At 48.9% G+C, this 26,644-nt stretch overlaps 1 protein-coding gene and 1 long non-coding RNA gene across 4 annotated transcripts in view; one reads left to right on the top strand and one right to left on the bottom strand.

Moving 5' to 3' along the window:
• Positions 1–4,522: 4,522 nt before the first annotated feature.
• LOC145534683 (uncharacterized) lies at positions 4,523–17,886 on the bottom strand. 2 transcript variants are annotated; one of them, XR_014074868.1, is made up of 2 exons: positions 17,724–17,886; positions 4,523–8,153 (listed from the first exon to the last, which is right to left on the bottom strand). It is a non-coding gene; the product is annotated as an uncharacterized LOC145534683 (long non-coding RNA). The 2 variants fall into 2 exon arrangements; XR_014074867.1 differs by lacking the exon at positions 17,724–17,886 and adding an exon at positions 14,591–14,854.
• Positions 17,203–26,644, top strand: part of GATA6 (GATA binding protein 6) — a 32,175-nt gene continuing 22,733 nt past the window's right edge. The window contains exons 1-3 of one of the 2 annotated variants that reach the window (XM_081562750.1): positions 17,203–17,669; positions 19,078–20,249; positions 24,444–24,610. In XM_081562750.1, coding sequence (XP_081418876.1) covers positions 19,121–20,249; positions 24,444–24,610 — 1,296 coding nt within the window. In that variant the 5' untranslated portion in view covers positions 17,203–17,669; positions 19,078–19,120. Of the gene's footprint in view, positions 17,670–17,993; positions 18,356–19,077; positions 20,250–24,443; positions 24,611–26,644 lie in introns of those variants that run through there. The other variant, XM_081562751.1, reaches the window with a different exon arrangement.

Raw genomic sequence — 26,644 nt, 5'->3', positions numbered from 1 at the left:
TGGGTTCCGTCCCTGATCTGGGAAGATTCCACACGCCACACAGCAACTAAGTCCATGAGCTCTAGAGCCCATGCTCCACAACAAGAGAAGCCACCCAGAAGCCCAAGTACCACAACTAGAGAGTAGTCCCCACTTACCACAGCTAGAGAAAGCCCATGCACAGCAGCCAAGACCCAGCATAACCAAAAATAAAATAAATAACTTAAAAAAAAAAAAGCCACCACAGTTTTGTCCCAAAGCATACTGATCAGTCAATGGGTACCTAAGCCACTTTGTCAGGGGACAAAGCATAAGTCGAATTTCTATGGGCCTTGAGTTTCCCTTCTACAATGAAGTGGAATGAAGAGGAAGATGGAAGACATAACCACTTTTAAATGATGTAGGGAAAGACATAATTTTTCCATTGGTATTTTTCTTTCTAGTGGTGGTGGTAGATCCTAAAGTTCTAAGGTAGACTGAAGGTCTAGGGGCTGGGATCTGGGACAGAGTAGGGACTTATGGCCTGGGGCTCCTTGAGGATGGGAGTAGAGGGTACCCCAAGATGGAGCAAAGAGTAGAACATTTCCATTTCCCCACACTGTGTGGGGAAAAAAGCAGAGACATTACTTTGCCAACAAAGGTCAAGGCTATGGTTCTTTCAGTAGTCATGTATGGATGTGAGAGTTGGACTATAAAGAAAGCTGAGCATCGAAGAATTGATGCTTTTGAACTGTGGTGTTGGAGAAGACTCTTGAGAGACCCTTGGACTGCAAGGAGATCCAACCAGTCCATCTTAAAGGAAATCAGTCCTGAATATTCATTGGAAGGACTGATGTTGAAGCTGAAACTCCAATACTTTGGCCGCCTGATGCGAAGAGCTGACTCATTGGAAAAGACCCTGATGCTGGGAAAGATTGAAGGTGGGAAGAGAAGAGGATGACAGAGAATGAGATGCTTGGATGGCATCACCGACTCAATGGGCATGAGTTTGAGCAAGCTCCGGGAGTTGGTGATGGACAGGGAGGCCTGTTGTGCTGCAGTCCATGAGGTCGCAAAGAGTTGGACACGACTGAGCAACTGAACTGACTGACTGACTGACTGACTGACTGACATTCATGTGCCTGGCCCTGCTAACCTTGCTTCCTTAGCTCCACCAGCCATATAATACCTTCCTTCAGCAGTTGGGACTGGGATCAATGGGGAAAGATAGTTTAGTAGATATTGTTGCTTATCTATGCATTTCCCCCCTTCACTCAACTCAACGGGCCCACATTTTTGTCTTAGTTTACATCATTCTCACCTGTGGACTTTGAGGGGAAATGTTCTCAAGCTTCATTCTTGGTTAGCTTAACCCCTAATTAGCCCATTCCATTCCCAAGCTAAGGTCACTGGTTCAGGGAGGATGTATGACTTACAGGATCCAATCAAAGTGAATTTCAGGACTCCTGCTTGGAATCTTGTGACCTGGGTTTCTTCTCTCTTCTTTTGGGTGTAAGAAGTCCTTTTGCCACCTGAGAAAAGTGACCTGAAGATAAAGTCAACAAATGGGAGAGATACATACAGGGGAGTGGCAGAGAAATGGGGCAGGAACTCCTGGATTAAAGCGACTCTGAACTTCAGTTACATCAACACATGAATGTTCTCACTGCTCAATCCAGTTAGGATTTTCTGCATCTTGGGAGCTTTAGAGAGGGTTGGCAGTATCTCATATCTAGCCATCATATAGCCCATCTCTAAGGGCTGTGTCTTCCTTCTGACATGTTAGGAATGGTAGTCCGTTGTGCATATTAACCAAGAATGTAGTTTAAACAATATACACTTGCAGTGAACAATATTAGAAACAATTAATGTTCAAGTACACAATACTGTATAATGATAAGGGGAGGGGTGGTATTTTGGGTTCTAACCATCATTTATCATGTTATTTCTATGAGAATATACGCTCCAACATTCAAATAAGCAACTTACCAATGAACTTTGGGGGATCCTCTGGGTCTCAGGTTTCTCACGGGAGTGTAATATTAGATGAGGTGTAAGGCATTTCCTAGCTTTCTTGATTCTTTTTTATGGGTTCATTTTAAAGTAAGTAAAAGTGAGTCCTTACAATAGGGCAGCATTCTTGAATAATACGGCATCTGTTCACTGGCCTTCAGCAAGTTCTATCTTGTTCACTTTCACAGCAGTTGAGAATTTGCTGTCATTATTTTAACCACTTTTGAAACTCTAGTATAGTGCTCACATCTTGCCTCTAAATACGTATATACAGAATACCTTATTTCCTACAGCAAACCCAGTTTCTGATTTGTCAGTTTTATGAAAACCTGAGAGACCCAAACAGGCTCACATTTCTAAGCAAAAGCAAATAGTAATTTTCTCCTTCTCCACCCATGGGTTAGTCAAAGCAGGGACTTTTTTCTAAGAATAGAGGTATTTGTCATCTTTAGATGGTTTCAACACAAAAATGTAATAGTTCACAATATTTTGTGTTCAGGGCTTCCCTGGTGGTCCAGTGGATAAGACTCTGTGCTCCCACTGTGGGGGCCTGGGTTCCATCCCTGGTGGGGGAATTAGCTCCCACATGCCTAAGCTAAGCCCACACATTGCTACTATTACTGATTTTGCACGCTCTAGGGCTCAAGCACCGCAAATAGAGAAGCCTGAGCCACAACGAAGACCCAGGGCAGCCAAAATAAATAATAAGTAAGTAAATTAAATTTGTAAAAATCCATGTTTAAACGATTTTTGTTGTTTAGTCACTAGGTGTTTAAGTCACTAAGTCGACTCCTTTGTGACTTCTTGGACTGTAGCCCACCAGGCTCGTCTGTCCATGGGATTTCCCAGGCAAGAATACTGGAGTGCATTGCCATTTCCTTTTCCAGTTTAAATTATAAGTTCTCTTTTAAAAAAACCTAAAAAGCAAAAGAGCAAGCAAACAAAAAAAAAATCCAAAAACTTTGGGCTCAATTGTTAAGTTATAGATTGAAAAACAAGTGGTCAAGTGAGCTCAAAGGGTGACTTGAAATGAAAGATCCGTGCTTGGAATCATGGGTGATGACCTACCTGAATTAAATATTACTAAGAGTACTTCTTCCAAAATCTTTCCCCCAGGGATGCCAACGAGTCTGAAATTCCACCAGTCACACCTTACAGAAATCGTACTATACAAAGTCTCCATGGAAACAAGAGTATGTCTCCTCTGATGGGCTGGTTATTGTTAGCCCATGAACTCTCAGTAGCTTAACTTAGATCAGCCGTGTGTCTACCTGTTTGGGGCGGGCTGTTGGGAAAGGGAAGAAAGGAAGGATTGAGTGTGGAGTAAATGATGAGAGTTATTGTTGATTTCACAGCACTGGGTATGGGAACAAGAGACTGGAGATAATATGACCTATTTCATAGCATTGCTTTGGGATTTCCCTACATATCTTGATTTGAAGAAGTCAATACATCTCATTTTCCTTCTTGAAGTTCAGAGGATATGGACTGGAATAGCTCTTCCCTTTCCATCAATCTTGTTCTCTGCCCTGTTGTTGCTTATTACATAGGACCAGGACCTACCCAACGGGTGTTAGTTGCTCAGTCTTGTCTGATTCTTTGTCATCCCATGCACTACAGCCTGCCAGGCTCCACTGTTCATGAGATTCTCCAGATGAGATTATCGGAGTGGGTAGCCATTCCTTCTCCAGGGGATCTTCCCAAACCAGGGATTGAACCCTGGTCTCCCACATTGCAGGCAGATTCTTTACTATCTGAGCCACCTCACCTACAAAGGGGTCACACCAGGACCCCTGTACGTGACCTAGCAGTTGCTCTGTAGGTAGAAGAATAATTGTATGGACGCAGCTTCTATCTCTTGAATGAGTTCATTAGGATCATGCCCAGAGCTAACATCACTTCAGTGAGCCCCTGGTTTGGTATATGGAGGGAGGGAGTGAGAGACAATTCTTCCTTCATCTCTTCCTCATGACCAGCTCATATTTCCTGCATCAGTGTGAGAGATGACGCAAATAAGAGAAAATGTGGTGGCTTCTCTTGTTGGGGAGCACAGGCTCTGGGGTGCTCGGGCTTCAGTGGTTGTGGCACTCAGGCACTGATGTTTGCTCTTGACAGTGTGTTACAGGAGAAGTATAGTTGATCTGATATGGGTCTGCAACCGTGCTGTGAATCTATTTGGGGTGCTTCTAACTAGGTGGGACATTTTATGGTGACAGTTCTTTTAGAAAAGGATTCTGTAGGGAGGAATTTATAGACAGTGTTCTAGTAAGGTGCTCCATCTTTTGGGGTGTTGTGTGAGGATGTTGGAACTTCATTTTCTTAGTGTGTTTTGCCCTGTTTCCCATGTATCTGGGGGCTTCCAGGGAGGGAGGACCATGGTGTGGATGGTAGCTGGTTTTCACCAGCTCTCACCCTAGAAATATCCCTACCATTGAAGAGACATCTACTCTGCCCTGAACCACAGGACAGAAAGCATAGGTGAAAGGAATTTGACATTGAATTCCAATGAATCCTTCAGAAGGGACCCTTGTTTCTCTAGTACTGTTTAACCTTTTTTTTTTGCTGTGAACTTATCCTACTTTATTTTTGGCAGGTGCCAGTTATAAATCTGTTCCTTCATTATAACTACTGGCAAAAGGCAGTTTTTCTCAAGACTGACATTTGTTTGTTAACATTAGAATGATGAAAACAAAGGAGGAGCATGTGACTAGTACTCAGAACGGAATTTACACTTCACTTCGTCTTTGTGGTGTTGAGGATGCTGGTGTGGCTTAATACATTCTTGCTGACTGTTCACCATTGATACTCCTTTTAAAGTGCTCTAATTGGCTTAATAAATTATTGGCCAAAAAAGAATTCTGAACACAGACAATATAATATTCTTAAGTGGTTGAATTAAGAGGAAAAAATGTGGAAAGTATTTAGAAGTTGGAAGTAGTAGAATGTAGTGAAATATAAAGTCCATAAAAACTGAGATGGAGTCTGGAAAGTAGAGGAATATGTCTGCTGCAGAAACAGCCTCACAGTGGCTCCTATAAGGACCAAGGATACGATGCTTGGGATTAGAGAATTTGCACAGGCTATGGTTGGGATTTGTTTGTATTAAGATTATTGGATCAGAAAGTGGCTTATAAAGATAGCATTTGATAATCAGCATTATTCAATATAGAATCCTCTCCAAAACTTGATGTTCATACCTCTGGTTGAGAATTCTATTTAGAAGGATACAAGAGAGAGAGAAAGAAAAGAATTTTCAAGGAATTTTATCTCTTCAAATAAAGAGATCATTATCTTAGCATAGAAAGATCTGACATCAGTATTGTTGGAATTCACTATTTGGGCTTAGAACGTGGTAGCTTAAAACTTTCAGGACTTCCCTGGTGGTCCAGTGGTTAAGAATCTGCCTGCCAATACCGGGAACACAAGTTTGATCCCTTGTCCAGGAAGATTCTAAATGCCGTGGGGCACCTAAACCAGTGTGCCATGACTACTGAGCCTGTGCTCTGCAACGAGAGAAGACACTGCAATGAGATGCCCCAACACCGCAGTTAGAGAGTAGCCCCTGCTCACTGCAATTAGAGAAAGCCCACGCACAGCAACGAAGACCCAGCTCAGCCAAAAACAAAACAAACACCAATGACAACAAAAAACTTTCAAAGTCGTCACACTTAACAGTCTAGCTAGACACTGTGTGTGTCCATGAGGATACAAAGATGAACGAGACGTGATCCGAGCCCCCGAGGTCTCACGGACCAGAGCAGCACAGGGATGCAGTAAAGATTAGCCACCTATGACCCACCTTGTGTCCCAGTGACCACAGCACTGCCTGAGCATCAAGAAGGCAGCCATAATCATGGAAATGTGGTAGGGTGGGTGGAGAGAGAAGAGGGCCACTGTGTGATGGACAAATACTTGACAGCCTTCACTGGTTTTAGGATGGATCTCACGACCACCAGAGTCACACTAGTCATGAGTGTGGACACTGCAGAAGCTCACCAGGACAAAGTGGAGGATGTAACCCCAAGGCCAAGTTCTAGCCATCATGCAGGGTTTCCTAGAGTGAGAAAAGTTACTGACTGGCCAGAAAGAACTTTTTACACTTGCTCATTGTTAAAATATTTGCACGTTGAGAATTTTACTGCCTCTGCAACCTTCACTCTTGTCTCTGATATAAACACAATATGCTGGGTGAGAACCTATGACTCCGTTCACTGCTCAAGACATTGGCACATTCATCATTGTAAAGACAGCACGTTGGAAGGTTTTATACACAGAAGGAGTGAGTTTATGACCTTAAACAATCCCCAGTAGGAAATGTCTGACATACTTATAGGCTTTTTCCCATACCTTTTCTTTTTGCCTTTGATCACCTTCCTACCTAACTTTTTTGAGACCTTGGGATGTCGTCCCTTCTCCCTTCATCTCTCTTCCTCTAGAGAGGTGGCCTGAAATGGAAATTTGTGTTTTTCCTTATTTATCAAATGGCTCAAATAGTCTGCCTGTTGAGCCAGACACTCTTCTAAGCATTTGATAAATATTAACTCATTAAGTCTTTATAAGAATTATTTGAGGAGGAGGCTACTGTTCTTTTTTTAAATTTAATTGATTAATTTTATTTATTTATTGGCTGTGCTGGGTCTTCATCACTGCATGTGGGCTTTTTCTCTAGTTGTGGCGAGTAGGGTCTACTCTCTAGTTGTGGTTCATGGACTTCTCAATCCGGTGCCTTCTCGTGTTGTGGAACACAAGCTCTAGGGTGTTCAGGCTTCCGTAGTTGTGGCTTCCAAACTCTAGAGCACCAGTACACTAATTGTGGTGCAAGGGCTTAGTTGCTCCTAGGCATGTGGGAATCTTCCCAGACCAGGGATTGAATCCGTGTCTCTTGTTTGACTGGTAGATTCTTTACCACTGAGCCACCAGGGAAGCCCAAGTCTACTGTTCTTACCACCCTCTTTGTTACAGATGAGGAAAATCACAAAAAGAGATATTGGGGAGCTAGTATAAGGACACACAAAGAGAGTGAGCTGCTGAGCTGGGATTTAAACTCAGACCTCCAGCTCTCAACCTCCACGTGAGAGTTTCATCTAGCCATAGTGCTCAGGTGTGGATGAATTCTGCTGCCGGCCCACCAGCTCAACCACTGGGTAGGCTCTTTTCTATTCATCAAGACTTTTTCACTTCTGCCCAGAGCAAGCTGAGCTCTTTACAGAAAGGTGCCTTTGAAATGGACAGGTTGACAGGTTTATTTGTGGATCCACACTGTGGTTTTTGGCTAGAGCTGGCTGGGCATGGGCTATGTGGTTGTCAGTCTTTTAAAAAATGGTGTAATATTCCCACTGTTTTTGTTGGATAATTGCATGTCTTTAATTTGTGGGATTATAAACAGAGCTGTAACCTAGCTTAGGAGTAGCCAGAAAAAGTTATCTGATATCCACTAAGTCAAGTTTCTATTTTTAGACACCTCTGTAGAAGCGAATATTCTTACCATCAGGAAAGAAAAGCAACATCATAATATACTCTAATTGGCATCTCCTGACTGGATAGGTTAAAAAAAAAAAAGCCTTCGAAAGAACATAGGCAATAATTCAGCTTCTTTCCCTAATAGGTAAATATAATTTTCCTCTTAGATATTATGAGAGTTTAGGTTTCTTCAGAATATGAGCTCTAAAGGGGGAAAAATATCATACCTTTTAAAATTCATGGATTTGGAACAGTGATTTAAAAAAAAAAAACCGACCTACCTAAATTTCGGCTTACCTTACTCATAAACTGCTGACTGTTGTTTAGTCGCTAAGCTGTGTCTGACCCTTTGCAACCCCATGGGCTGCAGCATGCCAGGCTTCCCTGTCTTCCACTATCTCCCAGAGTTTGCCCAAATTCATGTCCATTGAGTCGGTGATGCCATCCAACCATCTCATCTTCTGTGTCCCCTTCTCCCACCTTCAATCTTTCCCAGCATCAGGGGCTTTTCCAGTGAGTTGGCTCTTCACATCAGGCAGCCAAAGTATTGGAGCTTCAGCTTCAGCTTCAGCATCAGTTCTTCCAGTGAATATTCAGGGTTGATTTCCTTTAGGATTGAGTGGTTTAATCTCCTTGCTGTCCAAGGGACTCTCAGGAGTCTGCTCTAGCATCACAATTCGAAAGTATCAATTCTTTGGTGCTCAGCCTTCTTTATGGTCCAACTAGGTGGAGATAAATGAAAACATTAAATTACGTAAAATATTTACTTATGTAGTAAATATGAAGTCCCCATAGAGTCACCATATTGGAAATAAGGACATTCATAGTCAGTGACTGCTTTTTATCACTGTTCTGTGATTTAGTTGACATGACATATTTATAGGCAAAGGTGAGGTGAAGTCGCTCAGTCGTGTCTGACTCTTTGCAACCCCATGGACTATAGCCTACCAGTCTCCTCCGTCCATGGGATTTTCCGGGCAAGAGTACTGGAATGGGTTGCCATTTCCTTCTCCAGAGGATCTTCCCAACCCAGGGAATGAACCCAGGTCTCTCGCATTGTAGGCAGACACTTTATTGTCTGAGCCACCAGGAAAGTCCTTATTTATAGGCAAAGAATAGATTATTTAGATGCCATCTTCCATTGGAAGACCTTTAAATGGTTTGAAAACTTGAGCCTGATTTAATTGCTCTGTCTTTGAAGATGAATCATTCTCTTCATTTAGCACATTGGTATAGTATTTAGATTAACTAGCAGGTTTGTATTTAGCCTGGCAGAATCCAAACAGCCAGATCAGGTACATGCCAGTGGTCTTCCTGGGGCTCTAACAGAACTAAACACAGGGAAGAGGACTCTAGTCACTGATTTGTGATTAATGTGTGTAGAAAGTAATATTTCTACCATTTTATGGATGGAGCAACTGAGGCACTGTGAGGTTAAGTGGCTTGCCCTCGATCATAAGGCTCTTTCATAGATCCAGGAAAACCATGGAGAGACTTCCCTGGTGGTCCAGTGGATAAGACTCTGTACTCCCAATGCAGGGGGTCCAACTCTGATCCCTGGTCTGGGAACTAGATCCAGAGAGCCACAACTAAGACTGGCACAGCAAAAATAAATAAATAATAATTAAATATATATCAATAATATTATTATTGATTATCTAAGAATAAATTATTATAATTTATTCATAATTAATAAATCTAATATTAATTTGGTACTATTTAATAAATAATTAGATGATTTTTAAGAAAAGGAAGAAAATTATGTAAGCTGACCAGGATTTTACATCTAATTCTCACCAACTGTAAAATTTGCAAGTTACCATTTCTGTTCCTACCCAAAAGCAGGTTACAAACTGGAAGTTAGAAATAAAATGAGAGAAGGTTGACATCACTTTCCAGGGGAAGGAAGCTACCAAGGTTCGCCTTGACTAACAGAGCCTACATGGGTGCTGTGGCTCCCCTCTATTGATCCCGCCTGGCTTCCGTCCATGAGGATTCAATCAGCCAGGGGACCACTGGCCGGGGTGGGGGGCAGTGGACTGTAAATCTGGGAAGGCTGCAACTCTTCAGGGTCTTGAACTTTATCAGGTTTGAATGTGTGATTGTGAAAGTAAAGAGCAGAGAAATGACAGCACTTAGTAAATCAAAAGGAGAGAAGATCAAGACTGTCAGAGACAAGAGAAAAACAGACTCTGGGCACAAACCTGGCTGGAAACCTGCTCAGAGGGAAGACTCCTGTGTTCCCTCCAGACCTTGCCTCCTGAAACACAAACCCCCTTCCCCACCATTTTATCTAGGAAACGGTATTCTTTGTTATGTGCCATGGATTTTTTTTTTTTTAAGTTTTCATTATTGAGGTTTAGGTCTTGTTTTAGCAGATGGGATGCTATAAGAAAAAGAGAAACAGAAAGAAAGGAAATCGGTTGGAAAAAAGTCTGGAATAATCTAGATTTTCCTCTATCAATATTGAGGCTCCTTAGCTTCTCTCTCATAGATCTTTATTTTTTTTTTTATTCCTTAACAAAATGTGATTAATGTGGAGTAAGTCTGCATAAACAGCAACACAAAACTGAAAGGTAAAAAGCATGAGAGTAGTGAATGACCAGGTCAGTTTAATTAGCTCTCCCCCTACCCCTTATATTTAATGCCCATCCTCAAGTCTGCCCTCCTTCACGGCCCCAGCTGTTAATTTGCTCCTATCTCCTGCCAGAAAGAAGCTTCTAGGGAGGCAATGTTGCTGAGGATTGAAGTTCTTGGAGCAGAGGACAAGGCTCAAGATTACTATCTTTGTCCAGTAGTAGTCTGCTGCTGGCATTTGCAAGGGCGACAAGGAATTGTTCCTCTTCAAAGGAAACAAAGACAAGTAGATCTAAGCTTGTATCACCCACCCTTCCTTTCCTATCATAATGCGATAGATAAGTCCCCACTGCTGTACATAGAAAAAGCCCAAGAACCCTTGTGAATGGTGGGTCTCAAAGTTGAATGAGTGCTCAAAGTTCTTTTCTGGGAACTAATTTAGCTCCAGGGGGATAGGTGGGTCACCCCCCAAATTGAAATCTGTGTAGTAGGTGTGAGTTTGTTACAATACAGATGTTGGTAATAGTTCATGATTACACAGTGCTTCCGATGTGCTGGGTCCCCTCAGCCCCCACACATAAGACCATTTTTAACCCTCTCAATCATCCTGTAGGGGAGGTGCTTTTCTCAACCCCATTTTATTTTATTTTTTTTATTAGTTTATCTATTTTTTTAATTTTACACTATCGTATTTGTTTTGCCATACATTGACATGAATCCACCATGGGTGTACATGTTTTCCCCTTTTAAAGGAAACTGAGGCAGAGAGGTCAGGCAAGTTGTCTTGGTCACTCAGCTAGGAAGGTGTGGGTTCACAACTCAAACAGGAAGGCTGGCCCAGAGTCTGAGCTCCCTGGGCTCACACAGGATTCCCTCAGTGTGTGAGCTAGAGCAAATACCACCCTACCTCCTTTTCATATGTTCATCATGAAGACTAGAGGAAAATCTGAGCGTGGGCACTTTTCTAGAGAAAGAAAAAAGGCTTAGACATCTCCCTCTATCTTGAAAGCTGTCTGTGGTACTTTGTCTAACCGGCTCTACAGAAGTGCCAACCTTCTAGACTGCAAACTCTTCAGAACCAGTAGGTGCCTCTCCGAGTTCTTTGTGCAGTGCACACTCAGTACTGTTGGGCAAGGGCAGGAAACTGGAGGACTGCACATGGGCAGACAGCCTTTTGGTCCTAATTCTCTGCATATTTGCAACATAGCTGGAGAGGTCATATTTCTGGGTAGCAAATGCAGTACTTAAAAAATTTTTTTTTTCCCTGGGCACTTTTTTCCCCTTTGATTGAATCATGAAGGAGCATAAGCTACTTAATTCCAAATGTCTATCATCTCCTTTTTCGCTTCTCCAATGCCCCCTGCCCCACCAGAAAACCAGTCAAAGGTCTCTAGGCTGAGACAGCTCTGGGTCAGTGGCACGGGACACTAACCCTAGAAAGGGCATCGCCTAAACACCTAGTGATACCTGCAAAGCCCAGAGAAAGCCCAGGTTTCACCTGTTTAGTGGGATGGAAATTTCTGCATCTCTCTCATCTTCTTGAGACATAAATTGTCCCTTTTTGTGTGATGGTCTGATTTTTCCTACATTTGGAGGCTGGGTGAAGGGTCAGGATTAGATGAGGTGAGTGATCCTCACCTCAGAATTAAATGAGGTGGAGTTCACCTTATTTGGGTGAAGAGATGAGAAAAAAGAGGCATCTTTAATTCCTGGAGCCCAGCATGAGATGACAAACAGAAGCTGAAGGTGCTCAATGGCCTTTCGAAATTGAGTCTTGTCTCTAACCTGCCAGAGAAGAAAAGATTGAAAAGGCAGAAGATGTGGGAAGAGGCCCCACAGCAGGGAAGCCAAGAGGGTTTTCAGCTTCTACCCCCAGTTTCTTGCCTTGCTGTATTTCAAAGTGGTATATGTGTGTTCAGTGGTTCAGTCAGGTCTGACTCTTTTGCGAACCGATGGACTGTAGTCCACCAGGTTCCTCTGTCCACAGGATTTCCCAGGCAAGAATACTGGAGTGGATTGCCATTTTATCCTCCAGGAAATCTCCCTCACCCAGGGATCAAACCTCCTGCATTGGCTGACAGGTTCTTTACAGCTGAGCCAGCAGGGAAGCCCATTTTCAAAGAGGTTAGAAAAGGCTTAGGTGGACCTGGAGTGTGGAGGAGTCTTCATTCACTTAGGGGATGAAGCAGCGACTCAGTGCAAGGAAACTGAAAACACAGCATCTGACTCCACACAGCCCAATTTTCAGCCCTTGATCAGGAAATTGGATATTCTTTGCTTCACCTTTGGTGAAGGGGAAGACATCACTCAAGGGCGGGCCTCAGCATGGCTGGCAGTCCAAGGCTTTATGCAGTGATTACAGTAGTAATTAATAATAATAATAATAATAATACATCCCACACTTCATAACCCAACTCAACTTGGGGATGCCTGAATATTTGGACTGCTGCCTCCCATGGGCACACTGTCGTTCTGCAGTCCACACCCTCCCCATTAGCCTCCATGTGATCCAGACGCCGGGTCCCTTCCACCCACTACATTCTGACTGGGGTTCAACAGGTCTGCTTCGGAGGACCATTGATGCGGAGTAACACTGCCCCTCAGCAAAACCGCAGAAGTGGGCGACAGGTTAGGAGTGGTTTGGCTTTGTAGTATAAATTCAGCGTCAGCAAATAATTCAAATGGGAGCTAACTTGGGGTTTCCCTGGGGGCACAGATGGTAAACAATCTGCCTGCAATGCAGGCGCCCCACGTTCGATCCCTGGGTCCGGAAGATCCCCTGAAGGAGGAATTGACAACCCACTCCAGTATTCCTGTCTGGAGAATCCCAAGGACAGAGGAGCCTGACGGGCCACAGTCCAAAGGGTCGCAAAGGGTCGGACGCGACTGAAGCGACTTAGCAAGCGTGGGCTCGGTTTAGGTCTTCAGTGTAGTGCGGAGGCGGGGGGGGGGGGTGCGTTTGGGGAGTCCAGCCCAGGCCTGGGGTCCCCGCTCTCTCGGGGCCCCAGGGCTTGGCACCCTTGGCCAGGCAGCGGCCGCAGGTCCCGCCCGGCCCATCCGAGGTCTGGGCCGCCAAGTGGGGACTGTCAGGGTGTCGGGACGCAAGCAGGCCGCGGGGAGGGAGGCCGGCGCCGGTGTGGAATGTCTTTATCGAGATGGAGCCACAAGCTTCTCCTTCGCTTCTTTAAGCGATCACGGAGAGACACCTTTCGATCTTTTGTCAGACATCTTGGCCCTTAATAGCTAAATTTATTTGGTTTAAAGCGGCCTGGGGAGAAGCAGCGAGGGAGAAAATCTTTCGTCGGTCATTGGGTGGCCTAGATAACAAGCTTTAAAAGAGAGAGGGAAGAAGAAAGTAAAAAGGTTAATGGATGAGGGGAGGGCTGGAAGGCGCCCAGCGTGGGGCTTTTACAACGACCCTCCCCCGGCCGCCCCCTTATCGCGGCCCTAACTTACCCGCCGCGGACGAAGTACATTAAGTCACGTAAACAGCGCGCGGAGAGGAATGCCACCGCGGTGACCTTTCGCGCGCCCACCTCCGCGCCGTGCTGGCGGCCGCCGGCGGCGCGCGGGGTCGGCGCGGGGCTGCGGGGCCGCGATCGCCAGCGCCTGGGGCCCGGAGCCCCGGACCCGACGGCGGGCAGGGGGCTGGGGGGCCCAGAGCACACGGTGGGGCCACCTCCAGGCTGCGCGAGGCCCACGCTTCCGCAGCCGCCGCCACCTGACGTTTCTCAGTAGTATTTTGGGCTTTTCGAGAATTAAAACAAAACAACAAACCCCATCACCATCACTGTCAGGACTCTCTGGGCGATGACCTGCGTCGGAGTGACAGCGGTGGAGTCGAGTCGTGGGGACGCGCCATCCCGACCCAGCGAGTGGGCCCGGGCGCTAGCGGGGGTGGAGGGGGGCGCCTAGGTAACCCCGTGTCCTTCGCGCAGAGAGTCCCCAGGGCGGGAAGAAATATGGTACAAGCGAGAAGGTCCCATAAATCTGGTTTGAAAAATAAAAACCAAAACCAAAAAAAGAAAAAGAAAAAAACTCTGGAATTAAAACCATGCTGTTAAGTCAGAAATTGCATGTATTCGTTTTCTTCCTGAAACGTCGCTGGAGGACCCGGGATCGGTGAAATGACAGAGGATGCGCTGCAGTTTGCTGGGGTGATCGTGGGTCCTCTCCGGGTCTCGCGTCTCCTCCGGAAGCGGCACACGACTGCCCCCCACCCCCCACCCCGTCACCCTTCCCCGTTTGGCCGCCAGGCCCCCGCCCTCCGCCCGATTGGCGGCTGGGTTCGGCTGGATTCGAGTGGCAAAGGGCCGTGTGGCGCGCGCGGCCCAAATAAATCAGCCCTGGGGACAGGCCGCGCCCGGGAGCCAGCCCCCCTCCAGGGATGAGGAGGGCCGCTCGGGGAGGCAGGCTCGCTCCGGAGGGGCCACTCCCCGGGTCTAAATGGTCCCGAGAGGAACGATTTCGTTCCAGATTAGCCAATCCCCAAGGAAGAGAGAGGCGTTAGGAAAAGAAAAGGAAAAAAAAAAAAAGAAGAAAGAAAGGAAAGGAAACAAGTTCTAAGGACATGACCGTCTACCTGGAGCACCGCGGAGGCCTTCGCCGGCTCTTGCGGTGCCCTTCTTCCTCTGCGCCCCTAATATCCCCCACCTTCCCGGACCAGCTGGGACTCTCAGAGGAAACTCAGAGCGCCGGGTCTGGGGCCCCTGGGAGGGTGGCTTTGAAAATGTGCCGCTCTCCAGGGGTGTTGTCTCCACGGCCAAAGTCGATGCGTTGGGAAAACTGCAAACTGGAAGGGTCAGGCAATCTGGCTTTCTGTCTGAATCAATTCCATGGGTCAAACAGTTTTATTTCTTAGTTAACTGGCAAGAAAAACAAAACCAGTCTTTAAAAAAAAAAATTGTGACCTTGCAAGAGAGCAAATAATTACCTCCCTGCCCCCACCTTTGTTCTGAGCAATACTCAAACTCGATCGGATTTCGGGGCGGGCGGCGGGGGTGGTGGTGGTAAAATGTCAGGCTCTTTCTCGAGCCTTAGTAATCGCACAAAGTGAAGTTGGTGTGCCTCCCGCCTCTCACCTCGGTCCCGGCAGTGTGGGGGCCAGGGCACCCTCTCCCGGCTGCTGCGGAGCGGCCGGAAAAGCGGGTCTCTGGGGATCATCTGTTGTCCAAAGAAATTCACACGGTCACCCCCGTAATTGCAAATATAAAGAAATACACACAGCAGGAATCAGTTTCTCGCGGGGGCGGGGAGGCTCGGTCTCCTTGGGGTTCAAACTTGGAGGCCATTCACAGCCTGTATTCCCAACTTACCCAAAGGATTTATTTGTTAACTTGGTTTCATTAGAAATCAGTTCACTGAATACGTATTTTAAAAAAGAAAACTTTGCTTTTGAGAACAGACCTCAGAAACATTTAAGAACCCTTGGACTCAAAGAAAATCAAATGCCCACAACCGTTCTGTAACGGCTTACAGATGAGCTTTTGCAAAACTCAGTCTGCATAAAAATTAGGTCGGAACTCAGGTTAAATATAAAGAAAGAAAGGCATTGGAAGCCCTGGTCGGAGCTAAGTGGACGGCGGACGCCGGGTTATCTGTTCGGGTAGATGCATTCGATCGAACCCAGGTTAAACTTTAAAGCCCCTGGATCCTGCACCAATCGCTAGTCTCCTTTCCAGAGTTTCCTGCGTTCAGTCTTTCGGAATTGCGGCCGCGCTGAAACTGGGAGCCGCCGCAGTGATCGGGGGAGGCAAAGAGGAATGTAATAAAAGTGACTAAATTGGATGAGAACGGTTTATGGACCTTCTCGGTAGCAATTTGAAATTCAGAAGTGTTTAGCAGCAATTTACAACGAAGAATGGGAAGAAAAAAGAAAAGAATCGCCGACTTTCTCGATTCGGTTCCCCCCCTCTCGGGCTGCCAGGCCCTGTCTCCTTGTCCCCTAGGACTCACAGGTCCACAGTTACATCCAGAGGAAACATATATTTAGCCAGAAGGTCTCATGATCTCTAGAAACCCTATTTTACTAAGCCTCTACCTAACCTGATTCAACTCTGCTAAGGCGCCTCTCCCTTCCCCAGCTGGAAACACACACACACACATACACAAAGATACACACACACTTCAGGGAGACTGACCTTTAGAAAATCATTTACTTTACCTGAAAAAAAAAAAGTGTAAAAAATCTATTCCCACAAAACAACTCCTCTTGCCCTAGTTAAAACTCTCTTTCTCTCGACAGCCTCCCGAGGTCACATCTGTTAGAAAAAATCCTTCTTGCGAGTGAAAGGGAGCGAGACATACATCACGGCTGCTGCCGAGGACGAACCTGCGGCCCCGCGACGCCCTGCTGACAGATTGGCGCTGATAACCCCGCGACGTTCATTTCCAGCCCCTCTGCCGGCCAAGGACCGTATCAGTTTGTACACAGTTGTGATAACCATTTGGAGGGAGAGAAGAAGGGGTGTGTATGTGAAGGTGGGGGCGTGGGGGAAGAGGTATTTCTCGCTGGGACCGAGGAAGGTGACCCCCTTCTTTTGCCAACGACTTATCTGAGACTTACCTGAAGTTCTCCAGGGAAAGTTCAGAGCAAACGGGACACTCAAACTTGGAGAGCACCTCCGGGCGCGACTAGCGTGGAAACCCCTTTCCACTCTGCGCACTTCATGGACTAACATTTTCGTGCACCGTGACCCCGAATTAAAAGTTTCAGGTTAGCTGGGGAGTGCAGATGGGAACCTTCCGAAACTTCCCAGGAATTTAGCACATTTAGTAGGACAGAGATAAGGAGCTGGACACTCGAGTTCTTTCTTTCCTAGATCCCAGGAGACGAGACCCCCGACGGCCACCACGACCTGAGCCCCAGAGTCTCTAGAAGAGATCGGGAGAGTTTAAGGTCAGTCACACACAACTGTGGAGCAAAAAAGCTCATTTACTGGGTCGGGAGGAGAGGGGAAGGCAGGCAGAGGAAAGCATGGCCCCCCTTATTCGGGGGGAACGCTGACCCCGGACGCGGCGCGTCGCTCCGGTTGCGGTGGCTGCGTGGGGTTGTGCATGGTCAACTCCTCCCGCGCCATCTCCCTCCCCTCCCCCTAACCCGCCCCCTTGAGCGCGCGTGTAACGGAGGGCGGAGGAATGGGTGTGGGTCGCCAGCTAGATCAGGCCTTCTGCCACCTCCGCCCCTCCCGCGGCGTCCCCGGGATCGGCGCCCCCTGGATGGACTGGCCTCCTGCTCCCAGGACGGCGCTCGCGGCTCAGCCCACACCCGCAGGCTGCGCGGGGCTCATTGTCTGCCGGGGCGGCGCGCTCCCCTCCCCCCGCCGCTCGGCGTCCCCTCCCCACCCTCTTTTCTCTCCTCCCCTCGCTCCCTCCTCCTCCTCTTCACCTCCAGCGCCCAGCTGCTCGCAGAGCGCAGTTCCGACCCACAGCCTGGCACCCTTCGGCGAGCGCTGTTTGTTTAGGGCTCGGTGAGTCCAATCAGGAGCGCAGGCTGCAGTTTTCCGGCAGAGCAGTAAGAGGCGCCTCCTCTCTCCTTTTTATTCACCAGCAGCACCGCGCAGACCCCGGACTCGCGCTCGCCTGCCGGTGCCCTCGGCCTCTCTCCGCGCTCGGGAGCACCCTCCGCCACGGCTGTTCTCCATGCGCAGCGCCCACCCGAGGTTCGGCTGCTTCCTCTCTTGCCCCAGCTCCCCTCTTTCCTCCTCTGCACCTACCCTCCCCAGTCGCAGGCCCCTTGGCTTCGGCTCTCCGGCCCTCTGCGGGCCGCGATCGGCTCCGGGGATGTCTACCTTCTCCATTCCCCGCAGGCTCCCAGGTTCCCGGGACACCGCGGACCAACTTCTGGTGTCTTTTCCTCTCCCCGAAGCGCTTATCTGCGCTCAGCCTTATCTCCGAGTTATCTTGGCGCAAAGGGGCGGGAGCCGGCAGTTAGGCAGGCAGAGAATTCTTTCTTGCTATCTAGCCCGGGTCTGTGTGTGGGTATTAATTTTAGTATGGTTATCTCCGATGAGCCGAAGCGATTTGAGGAAGCGGCCCCGAGAAGGCCAGTCCGGCTGCGTTCACCTCCCTCCTCCACCCCCTCCCAGTCTCCCTGTCATTCTTCCTGCTCTCCCCTTTGGGGTGGCCTCGGCTTCGGGGCGGTCTCACGTCCCCCCACCCCACCCCCCCTTGCATTTCCCCCTCCTTTTCTCTGCACTCCGCTCCACCCCGCGACGTCCGATTCCAGAACGGTCTGGCCTTTCCGTGGCTGGGGATGATCGCGGGGTGGGCCGGGGTGGCCTGGCCGGCGTGGCCCAGCCGGCGTGAGCGCACGCGCTGGCGGCTGCATAGGCGAGAGGTACCTAAGGTGCGTGGCGGCGGGGACCTGGGGTGCGCAGGAGATTTCGGCCCCGCGGACATCCCCCAAAGCCTGTGGGTCCCTAAGGTCTGAGACTCCGGTCTCCGCCCTGGCGCCCCACCTTCCCAAGGCTGGGTTGTATTTCACTCCGGGGCTCGCGTTCTGTCTCGTCAGCGCAGTCCAGGAAGCTCTGGGAAAGCCCAAGAGGGAGAACGCGGCGGTTTCGTTTTCGGGGGACAGGTTGCGTTCTCTACGCTAATGATTTTCACGCGGGCAGCCCTCACCCAGAGGCATTCCGGGCGAGCGACCGCGGTACGGAGGCAGGATAAGGCAGCGCAGACACGCATGGCTCCTTAAAAAGTTCCTTTGTGTGCCATTGGCCGGGAGGGAGCCACTTTGGGGCGGAAGGAAAACCTCGGCCAGTCTCCCAGTCACCCCTGGGATCTGGCGCGCGAGGATGAAGGATGCTGCGTCTAGGGTGGGAGGGGAGATAGAGGGGATCCAAGCCTTGCGGGTGAGGAGGAGCGGGTATCCTTGCCCTGGAAGGACTCTGCGGCGGCTGCGCGGGCTCCATGCTCCTTCCCCACCCCTGGAACTTAGGGCAGAAACGGGATTTTTGAGGAATCTCATTAGCTGGAGAGACGAGCTGAGGTGAGACGCAGTGCAGCCCGCGCCTTTGATAAGTCCTTTAAAAAATTTCTCTTCTCGACCCTGTCTCCCTCCCCATCTAGTCTCAGGAGCTAAAAGTGAGCTTGCAGCGGCGCCGGACCGTGGATGGCCTTGACTGACGGCGGCTGGTGCCTGCCGAAGCGCCTTGGGGCCGCGCCTCCTGCGGACGCCAGCGACTCCGGAGCCTTTCCAGCGCGGGAGCCCTCCACGCCGCCTTCCCCCATCTCCTCCTCTTCTTCCTCCTGCTGCTCTCGGGGTGGAGAGCGCGGCCCCGGCGGCGCCAGCAACTGCAGGACGCCGCAGCTCGACACGGAGGCGGCGGCGGGACCCACGGCCCGCTCGCTGCTGCTCAGTCCCTACGCCTCGCATCCTTTCGGGGCTCCCCACGGACCTTCGGCGCCGGGGATCTCGGGCCCCGCGGGCGCCCTGTCGAGCTGGGAGGACCTACTGCTCTTCGCTGACCTCGACCAAGCCGCGACCGCCAGCAAGCTGCTGTGGTCCAGCCGCGGCGCCAAGCTGAGCCCTTTCGCGCCGGAGCAGCCTGAGGAGATGTACCAAACCCTCGCCGCCCTCTCCAGCCAGGGGCCTGCAGCTTACGACGGCTCGCCCGGCGGCTTCGTGCACTCGGCGGCCGCCGCCGCTGCAGCCGCGGCCGCCGCGAGCTCCCCGGTCTACGTCCCCACCACGCGCGTGAGCTCCATGCTGCCCGGCCTGCCGTACCTACAAGGGGCGGGCGGCGGGCCCGCCAATCACGCGGGGGGCGCGGGCGCGCACCCCGGCTGGCCTCAGGCCTCGGCCGACAGCCCCCCGTATGGCAGCGGAGGCGGCGCGGCGGCCGGCGGGGCGGCGGGGCCCGGCAGCGCCGGCTCGGCCGCGGCGCACGTCTCGGCGCGCTTCCCCTACTCGCCCAGCCCGCCCATGGCCAACGGCGCGGCCCGGGACCCCGGGGGCTACGCGGCGGCCGGCGGTGGAGCCGCGGGCGGCGTGAGCGGGGGCGGCGGCGGCCTAGCGGCTATGGGCGGCCGCGAGCACCAGTATGGCTCGCTGTCGGCCGCGCGGCCGCTGAACGGGACGTACCACCACCATCACCACCACCACCCGAGCGCCTACTCGCCCTACGTGGGGGCCCCGCTGACGCCCGCCTGGCCCGCCGGACCCTTCGAGACCCCGGTGCTGCACACCCTGCAGAGCCGCGCCGGAGCCCCGCTCCCGGTGCCGCGCGGCCCCGGCACAGGTAAGAGGCAGGGTCGTGCCGCGGCGTGCGTGTTGGAGGGCGCGAGGGGGGGTGGAGCAGCTTTTTGACCTGGGCCGTTTCCGGGGCTTTCCTGGTGTGGGTGCCCGGAGTCTGGCCGCGTTGCGGTGGTGCTTCTGTTCTGCAGGAGAGAGACTAGATGCGCCGGTATGCCTCAGTCCAGGGACTGCAGTGGGCCGTTGGGAAAAGTGAGCCCAGGAGGGACCTGACAGGGCCTGAGCCTGGTCGCAGACCCCAGTTTTCCCGGGTGGAAGGGTGAGACTCCCATTTGGTAGGGTGACTTTAGGTGAGTGCTAAGCATGGCAGTTACCCTCTCCTCAGATACAGTCGTACCAAATTCACCTCTCCAAAGATCGGGAGCTGAGTGTGTTTTTCTCAAGGAGAGTGTCTTTCCACGGTGGAAAAGGACCTAGTTGGCATCTCCCTGCCACTCGTTGGGAGGGAAGGCAGAGAGGTCAGCCTCGTGACTGTCCCGAAGGAAAGCTGGTGGAAGGGCCCTTTCGCTTGGCATCAACAGGCAGGTTGTCTGCGGCTGCTGCTCCCGTCTGCGCCCCACCCCAAGGCTGGGACCAGGGGTACCCCAGCACCCACACCTATTCCTCCGCCAGAGTGCACGCCAGTAATTTTTCAGTTTCCAATCCTACTCATGCTTTCCATTCCAGTGTCTGGGGGCAGTTTGGAGTGAGCTGGGAAGAGTTGTCAAAATTCCTGCAAATGCGCGGTCTTGAAGAGCGTTTGTCCTGCTCAAGCAGGGAGGGTGTGAACTGTTGTCTGGCCCGACAGAGGCGTTTTGGCTTCTTTCCTCAGCCGCAGGGTTCTGGATCCTTCTTCGTGCTTTCAGGGGTCTGCCTTTGTATTTTACGCGTTTGATATAACTTGACAGTTTCCTAAGACAAAAAAAAAAAAAAAAGACTTTTTTGGCCCATTGCTTCTTTAAGGGGTGTTGTGGGTGTCAGAAGGTGGCAAAGACAAGGAGGCCTTTCAGCCTAAGTTATCCCACCTGGGACTCGCACGCCCCAGGGCTGGGCTCCTCCATTCAGGACTTTTAGGGGTCCTAATTAGTGAGGGTCAAGTGAGGCACAGCCAGCCTTGTGCTCAGGGACAATCTGGGAATGCCAGTGCCCGAAGGTGGAGGATCTGACTTGAACCTCCCTCTCTCAGTAACATTGGGCCGAAAATCTTTCCAGTCTGTGGGTCTGGGTGTAGAGAGTGGGGGTGGGGAGGGGCCCCGTTGAGCTTTGGAGACTGGAGAGAACAGACCCAGGTCACCCTTGCTGCTGCATGGGGACCCGTGTCTGGCTCCTGGGAGCAGAGAGACTGGGAGACGGATCTTCAAAGGATGGGGAGGAGGTGGTGGTTGGGGTGTGAGGTGCTTGTCAAGTCAGGAATCCAGCAGGGAATCTGAAAGGTTGTGTGAATTGGGTTGGGGGCAGTTCTGCCAGCCTGGTGGACACACCTTAGCCTGACCTCCATTTCCCTTTGCCCCGTTTCAGCATTTCACGGGACAGAGGAAGAGCAGCGGTCCAAAAGGCAGAATGGGAGTCTTGGGATGTTTAAACTGATTGGTTCCATGAAGAAAACCCTTTTAGAGGGGTTGGGTGCAGTTACAGACAAGTTATAAGTTATTTCATTTTAAACATAGTCTATCCTTTCACTATTTTTTCGCTTTCTGGGTAGGAGGCTGCAAAGTTAGGAAAGTCTTGTATAGATTCAGAATTTTATTTTTTTTTTTAAAGGAGAGGAGTTTGGGAACACACTACTTTTTCGTAAAGAGTCTTTTAAGAAGGCAGGAAGCTGCTGAGAATAAGCCAGTCTGGGAGCTGGGGAGACGAATGACCCTAATTTTGCTTGTCCCCACAGGTATTCTCCTGCTAGAGAGACCTTGACCCCCAGCCCCTCTCCTTCCAGGCTGATGATTCTCTGCTTCTCCACTCTGATTTAAAAAAAAAAAAAAATTGGAGGCACTCTTTTAACTGATTTGAGTGGATGTCAGGGCTCAGTGCGAAGGCAGGGTGCTCTGGGAACCTGGTGTGTCCACCTCTCCCTGGTGCTGGTGGGTGTGTGGTGGGGAGGCTAGGGGTGAGCTCTGTCCCCAGAGGCCAGTGCCCTTCCAAGCTCCTGTTGAATTGGGTTCCATTCTCAGTCTGGGGATGACTTCACCCTTCTCCCAGAGTCTGTCACTCCCTGGGACACCCAAAGCAGACAAGTTAGGATGAATAGGGGGCCTATTGGGGGCCTGTTGGTGAGAGAGCTTCCAGCACAGTTAGATTTTGTGCTCTATAAAAAGTCGCATTTTGCTAATTTTGGTTGTAAAATAGAAGCTACCGAACGAGGAGCGGGAAAAGTATGGAGGGAATGGGAGCTGTAGATTTTACTTAAATTTTATTTATCCAAGCAAGGCTTTACATTTTGTCTCTGAGTTTTCAGCCGACCAAAGAGATTTACCTGGGGCGCTCACAGTCTTCTATTGAGAGTTTCTTTATTGTTCCCAGGCTGCGAGAAGGAGGCCAGGCATGGGGCTGGGTTCTCCAGGGAATGCCCCACTTCTCCATGGAGAGGGGCTCTGATAGGTAACATTTTAAAGTCAACAACAAAGACAAATACCTTGTTTAACTTCAGTGTCCTTGAAGTCCTGAGCATTTTACTGATTACCGTAGTCAATAGTGGCTTTTAGGGCGGAGAAGAATAAATCTTTGTGATGTGTTCTAAGTTGCAGTATCCCCATGACAACTTTGAACTGGGGTTATGGAGGGTGCTAGTTTCTTTTAAATTTATTTCTTGAGGAGGAAGGAACCTTGTTTTGCAGGGAAAATAATATTAATTGAATTAAAGATTTTTGTTTATCCAAATCAGACTGAAATATCTTTACAAAAGCTGACGGTAGACACAAGCTATAAACCAACCACTGATGAATAGAAAGAGAAAGAATAGAAAGGTTTGCTAACACAGTCTTTAAATAAACTCTAAAGTGTAATGTTTATTTACTTTAAAATTTGATTCAAAATGCCCCTTGAAGAAAGCCAAATTGTAGCATTTAAATTTTGTGTAATATAAATAACTCTAAACAGTTATTTTAGAGGAAATATTTTCCAAAGTCTATTTTAAAAGTACTTGATAAGTACCCATCTCACTTTACTTAATTGTTCATATTTAGCTGATTTAAGGGGAAGTAATAAATGTTAAAATCATTTACTCTAAAGGCTTTTTTTTTTTTTAAGGTAGCAGGTTTAGGTTAATTATGAACTTTGGAAAACTAACCAAATAGTAAAATGACAAATATTAATTTAAATAGATGACATAAGTTGAAATTTTATTGTAGGAAAGTAGGAAAAACTTTGATTTAGCACTGGAACAGTGCTGGTAATTTTCTGAATCCATTCAGTATCGGTCGTTTGTAGAAATTTCGTAGACTGTAGCAATTAGACCCATTTTGAAATCATAATATTTTAGTGTTTGGTTCTTGTGACATGAAAATCAAACTAACATTTATCTCTGTTCTTACTAATTTCTTACTGCATTTGCCCCCCAGGAGTCATTATTAATTAATTGGCAAAAGTGCCCGAGAACAGTATTTCTAATTTCAGTTGTCTATTCTTTATGGAGGAAAAGGAAGAGTGGTAGCTATAGCAAATACTTTCAAAAAATTACTTGAGATAAAAGAAGACAGCCTCGTTATGTCCCGGGGTATTTGTGGGGATATTTGCGGGTGGGGGCTGGGGTGAGCGATCACTGCTAATATTGCAAAGCTTGCTCGGGTTTTGGCAAGTGATGTATTGTAATTATGATGGATTTCAGTTTTGAAAAGCTTGGAAACAGCGGGAAAGGAGAGGTCAGGGGGCCCACACCGACCTCCCCGCGGCTCATCTCAACTCCAAGGTCCTTGGGGAGACAGAAGTCGGATGATCCGGGCCGGGCTTCCAGCTCTGTCACCGGACTTTGCAGGGCTTTGCATGGGGCGCGCCCAGGGGTGCAAAAGTATTGGACAACTAATTGGTCAATAGATCGGTCGCGGTGACACCAACAGCCGGCTCCCAGACGGGCCGCGGAGCAGAAAGGCCGGGTGGGGAAGGGCACGGGAGCGGGCCCGGGGGGCTCCGGGTGCCGGTTGGGGGGTTCGTGGGGGTCGGGCGGGCGAGCGCGCGCGTGGCGGGACCTCACCGGCGTCTCGTCCCGCAGACCTGCTGGAGGACCTGCCCGAGAGCCGCGAGTGCGTGAACTGCGGCTCCATCCAGACGCCGCTCTGGCGGCGCGACGGCACCGGCCACTACCTGTGCAACGCCTGCGGTCTCTACAGCAAGATGAACGGCCTCAGCCGGCCCCTCATCAAGCCGCAGAAGCGCGTGGTGAGTGCGGGCGCCGCCCTCCCCTGAGGCCCGGCCCGGAGCCGCGCGCTGCCCGCGGGGCCCGGGTCTCCCCGCCCGACCCGGCCCGCACCTGTGCCCGCGGCCTAGAGCAGACCCGAATTGGGGGTCCCGGGTAGTTTCAGCGCCCACCGGGGCAGAACGTCCCCGAAACTAGCCACTGGGGAACGAAGGCAGCTCTCTCTCCAAATTCACACGTAGAGTGACATCCTTAAATGGAGAGAAAAAACCAAAAAACTAGGAAGGTGTAGTGTGCCACTGTCTTTTTAAAAAAGTACCAACCCCCTATCTTTACACATTTCTAGATGTACTTGCAAATGCACTGAAATAGTTTTGGAAGGAGATCCAAGGAATGAGTAATGTTAGTGACCTCCAGGGAGAAAAACTGAGGCTATGGCCCCAGGTCAGGTGAAGGTTTCTTTTCACTGTGGACTCTTGGGTCTGGTTTGGAGCCGATTCTTGAAGAGATCTAGCTCCTCTGTAACATCCCGTAAAATGGATGTTACAATGGAACCCACAGCCCCCTGGTCCCCACAGGCTCCTCTTGAATCCCTTTGACTCTGTCCTTTCCACCTCTGGGCCCCTTCCATCTCTTCAGACTAGTTTTAGCTCCAAATTCCATCCGTCCTCTGGATTGTCCTTGAGTCTAGTGAAAAATTTATTTATTCTTAACTTTTGTTATTTTGAAATCTGGCTGTTCAGAGAACTACTGTTCATAGAACTTGAGGGGGAAAATGCAGTCTGCACGTTTTTCTCAAGTAGAAGATTTTCACCATCCCAACACATTTCACTATGATTTAAAGTGTGGGAATTCTGATTTTCTTCAGGGATTAATCTCTTATTGTCCCCTGTGTTTTTAAGAAGGAAAGGGTATTTACTGCTGTCCTGATTAGAGAAAATAAATGAAAGCTTTCACACGCCCCACTGTAAGGCTAACATTTGCTTAGCCAAGTACTTGTACTCTAATACCTTTTAAAGTAAAATATTTTACAGTTAGATGCCAGACATCTTAAGTATCCAAGTAATTTATTTAATTGTTATACTCTAATTAGCAGGAACAAATGCTACACATGTTGTTTGTGTTAAATAGATTAGAGTGAAATTGCATCACAATGTGAGTCTGCCACCTTAAAGAGAAGCAATTAGTTTTATGGTTGTTTTGTTTTTAATGCATTTAAAATAAAGTGGCCGAGGTTAATTTAATGAGTGTATGTGCCTTAAACTTGTTAGTCACCCACAGCTTAGACTTTGCTTCAAAGGGCATCCTTAACTTCTGTGCCTGACTCCCTATGGTTTTCATTTTTCTTACATGCATCGTATTTAAAAAGTACTGCTGGTAAATATTCCAAGGAAGTTCCTTGTTTTCATGCATTAGCCAATGTATGAACAATGAAAGTGATTATTATTTTTTTGGAAAGGTACATTGAACGGAGTCCTGGCTGAGCCCGGAAAGGTAACATTTTCTCAAGATTTAGCAAAAAACTGGCAGAATAGTAGCCATTTCGTTTCTAGTGGCATTTTAAATTTAATCTATTAACATCCATATTTAGAGAGTGTCGTTAGTTTTGTGCACTTACCAGTAAAAGTAACTGTTAACAGGAAACACAAAACCCAGTTTTTAACATCTCTGAGTCTATTAGTTTTCCTTCTGTATGGCAGGTGTCTTGGCAGTGACCAAGGTCCGCCAATGTGCTTTGTAAATGGGTTATAAATGATACCAATTGAAGGGTGTGTCTATCAATTAGTTCTCCTGTGGGCTTCTTATTTATGGTTTTGCTGGATCTAGTTAGTTCTCAGACATAGAATGTTGAACCCAAGTTTGTTTAGCTAGCAGTACAGGACCAATCACGGTGAATTTGAACTTGTAATACATTGCAAAATAAGAGATTTATGGTGTAACTTGAATTCCTTGTCAGTGATGAATATAACTGAGATCGCTTGTTACAAGGAACTTTTATAACCTGCTCACCTTCATTTCACATGTTTATGGGGACTGGCTTCACTTATGATCTGCAG

The sequence above is a fragment of the Giraffa tippelskirchi genome, chromosome 14 (genome assembly GCF_054371585.1).
Source record: "Giraffa tippelskirchi isolate mGirTip1 chromosome 14, T2T-mGirTip1v1.2.pri, whole genome shotgun sequence".
In the NCBI taxonomy this organism is placed as follows: domain Eukaryota; kingdom Metazoa; phylum Chordata; class Mammalia; order Artiodactyla; family Giraffidae; genus Giraffa; species Giraffa tippelskirchi.
The sequence above is the reverse complement of the archived record's forward strand: the minus strand, read 5'-3'. Positions and strand labels throughout refer to the sequence as shown.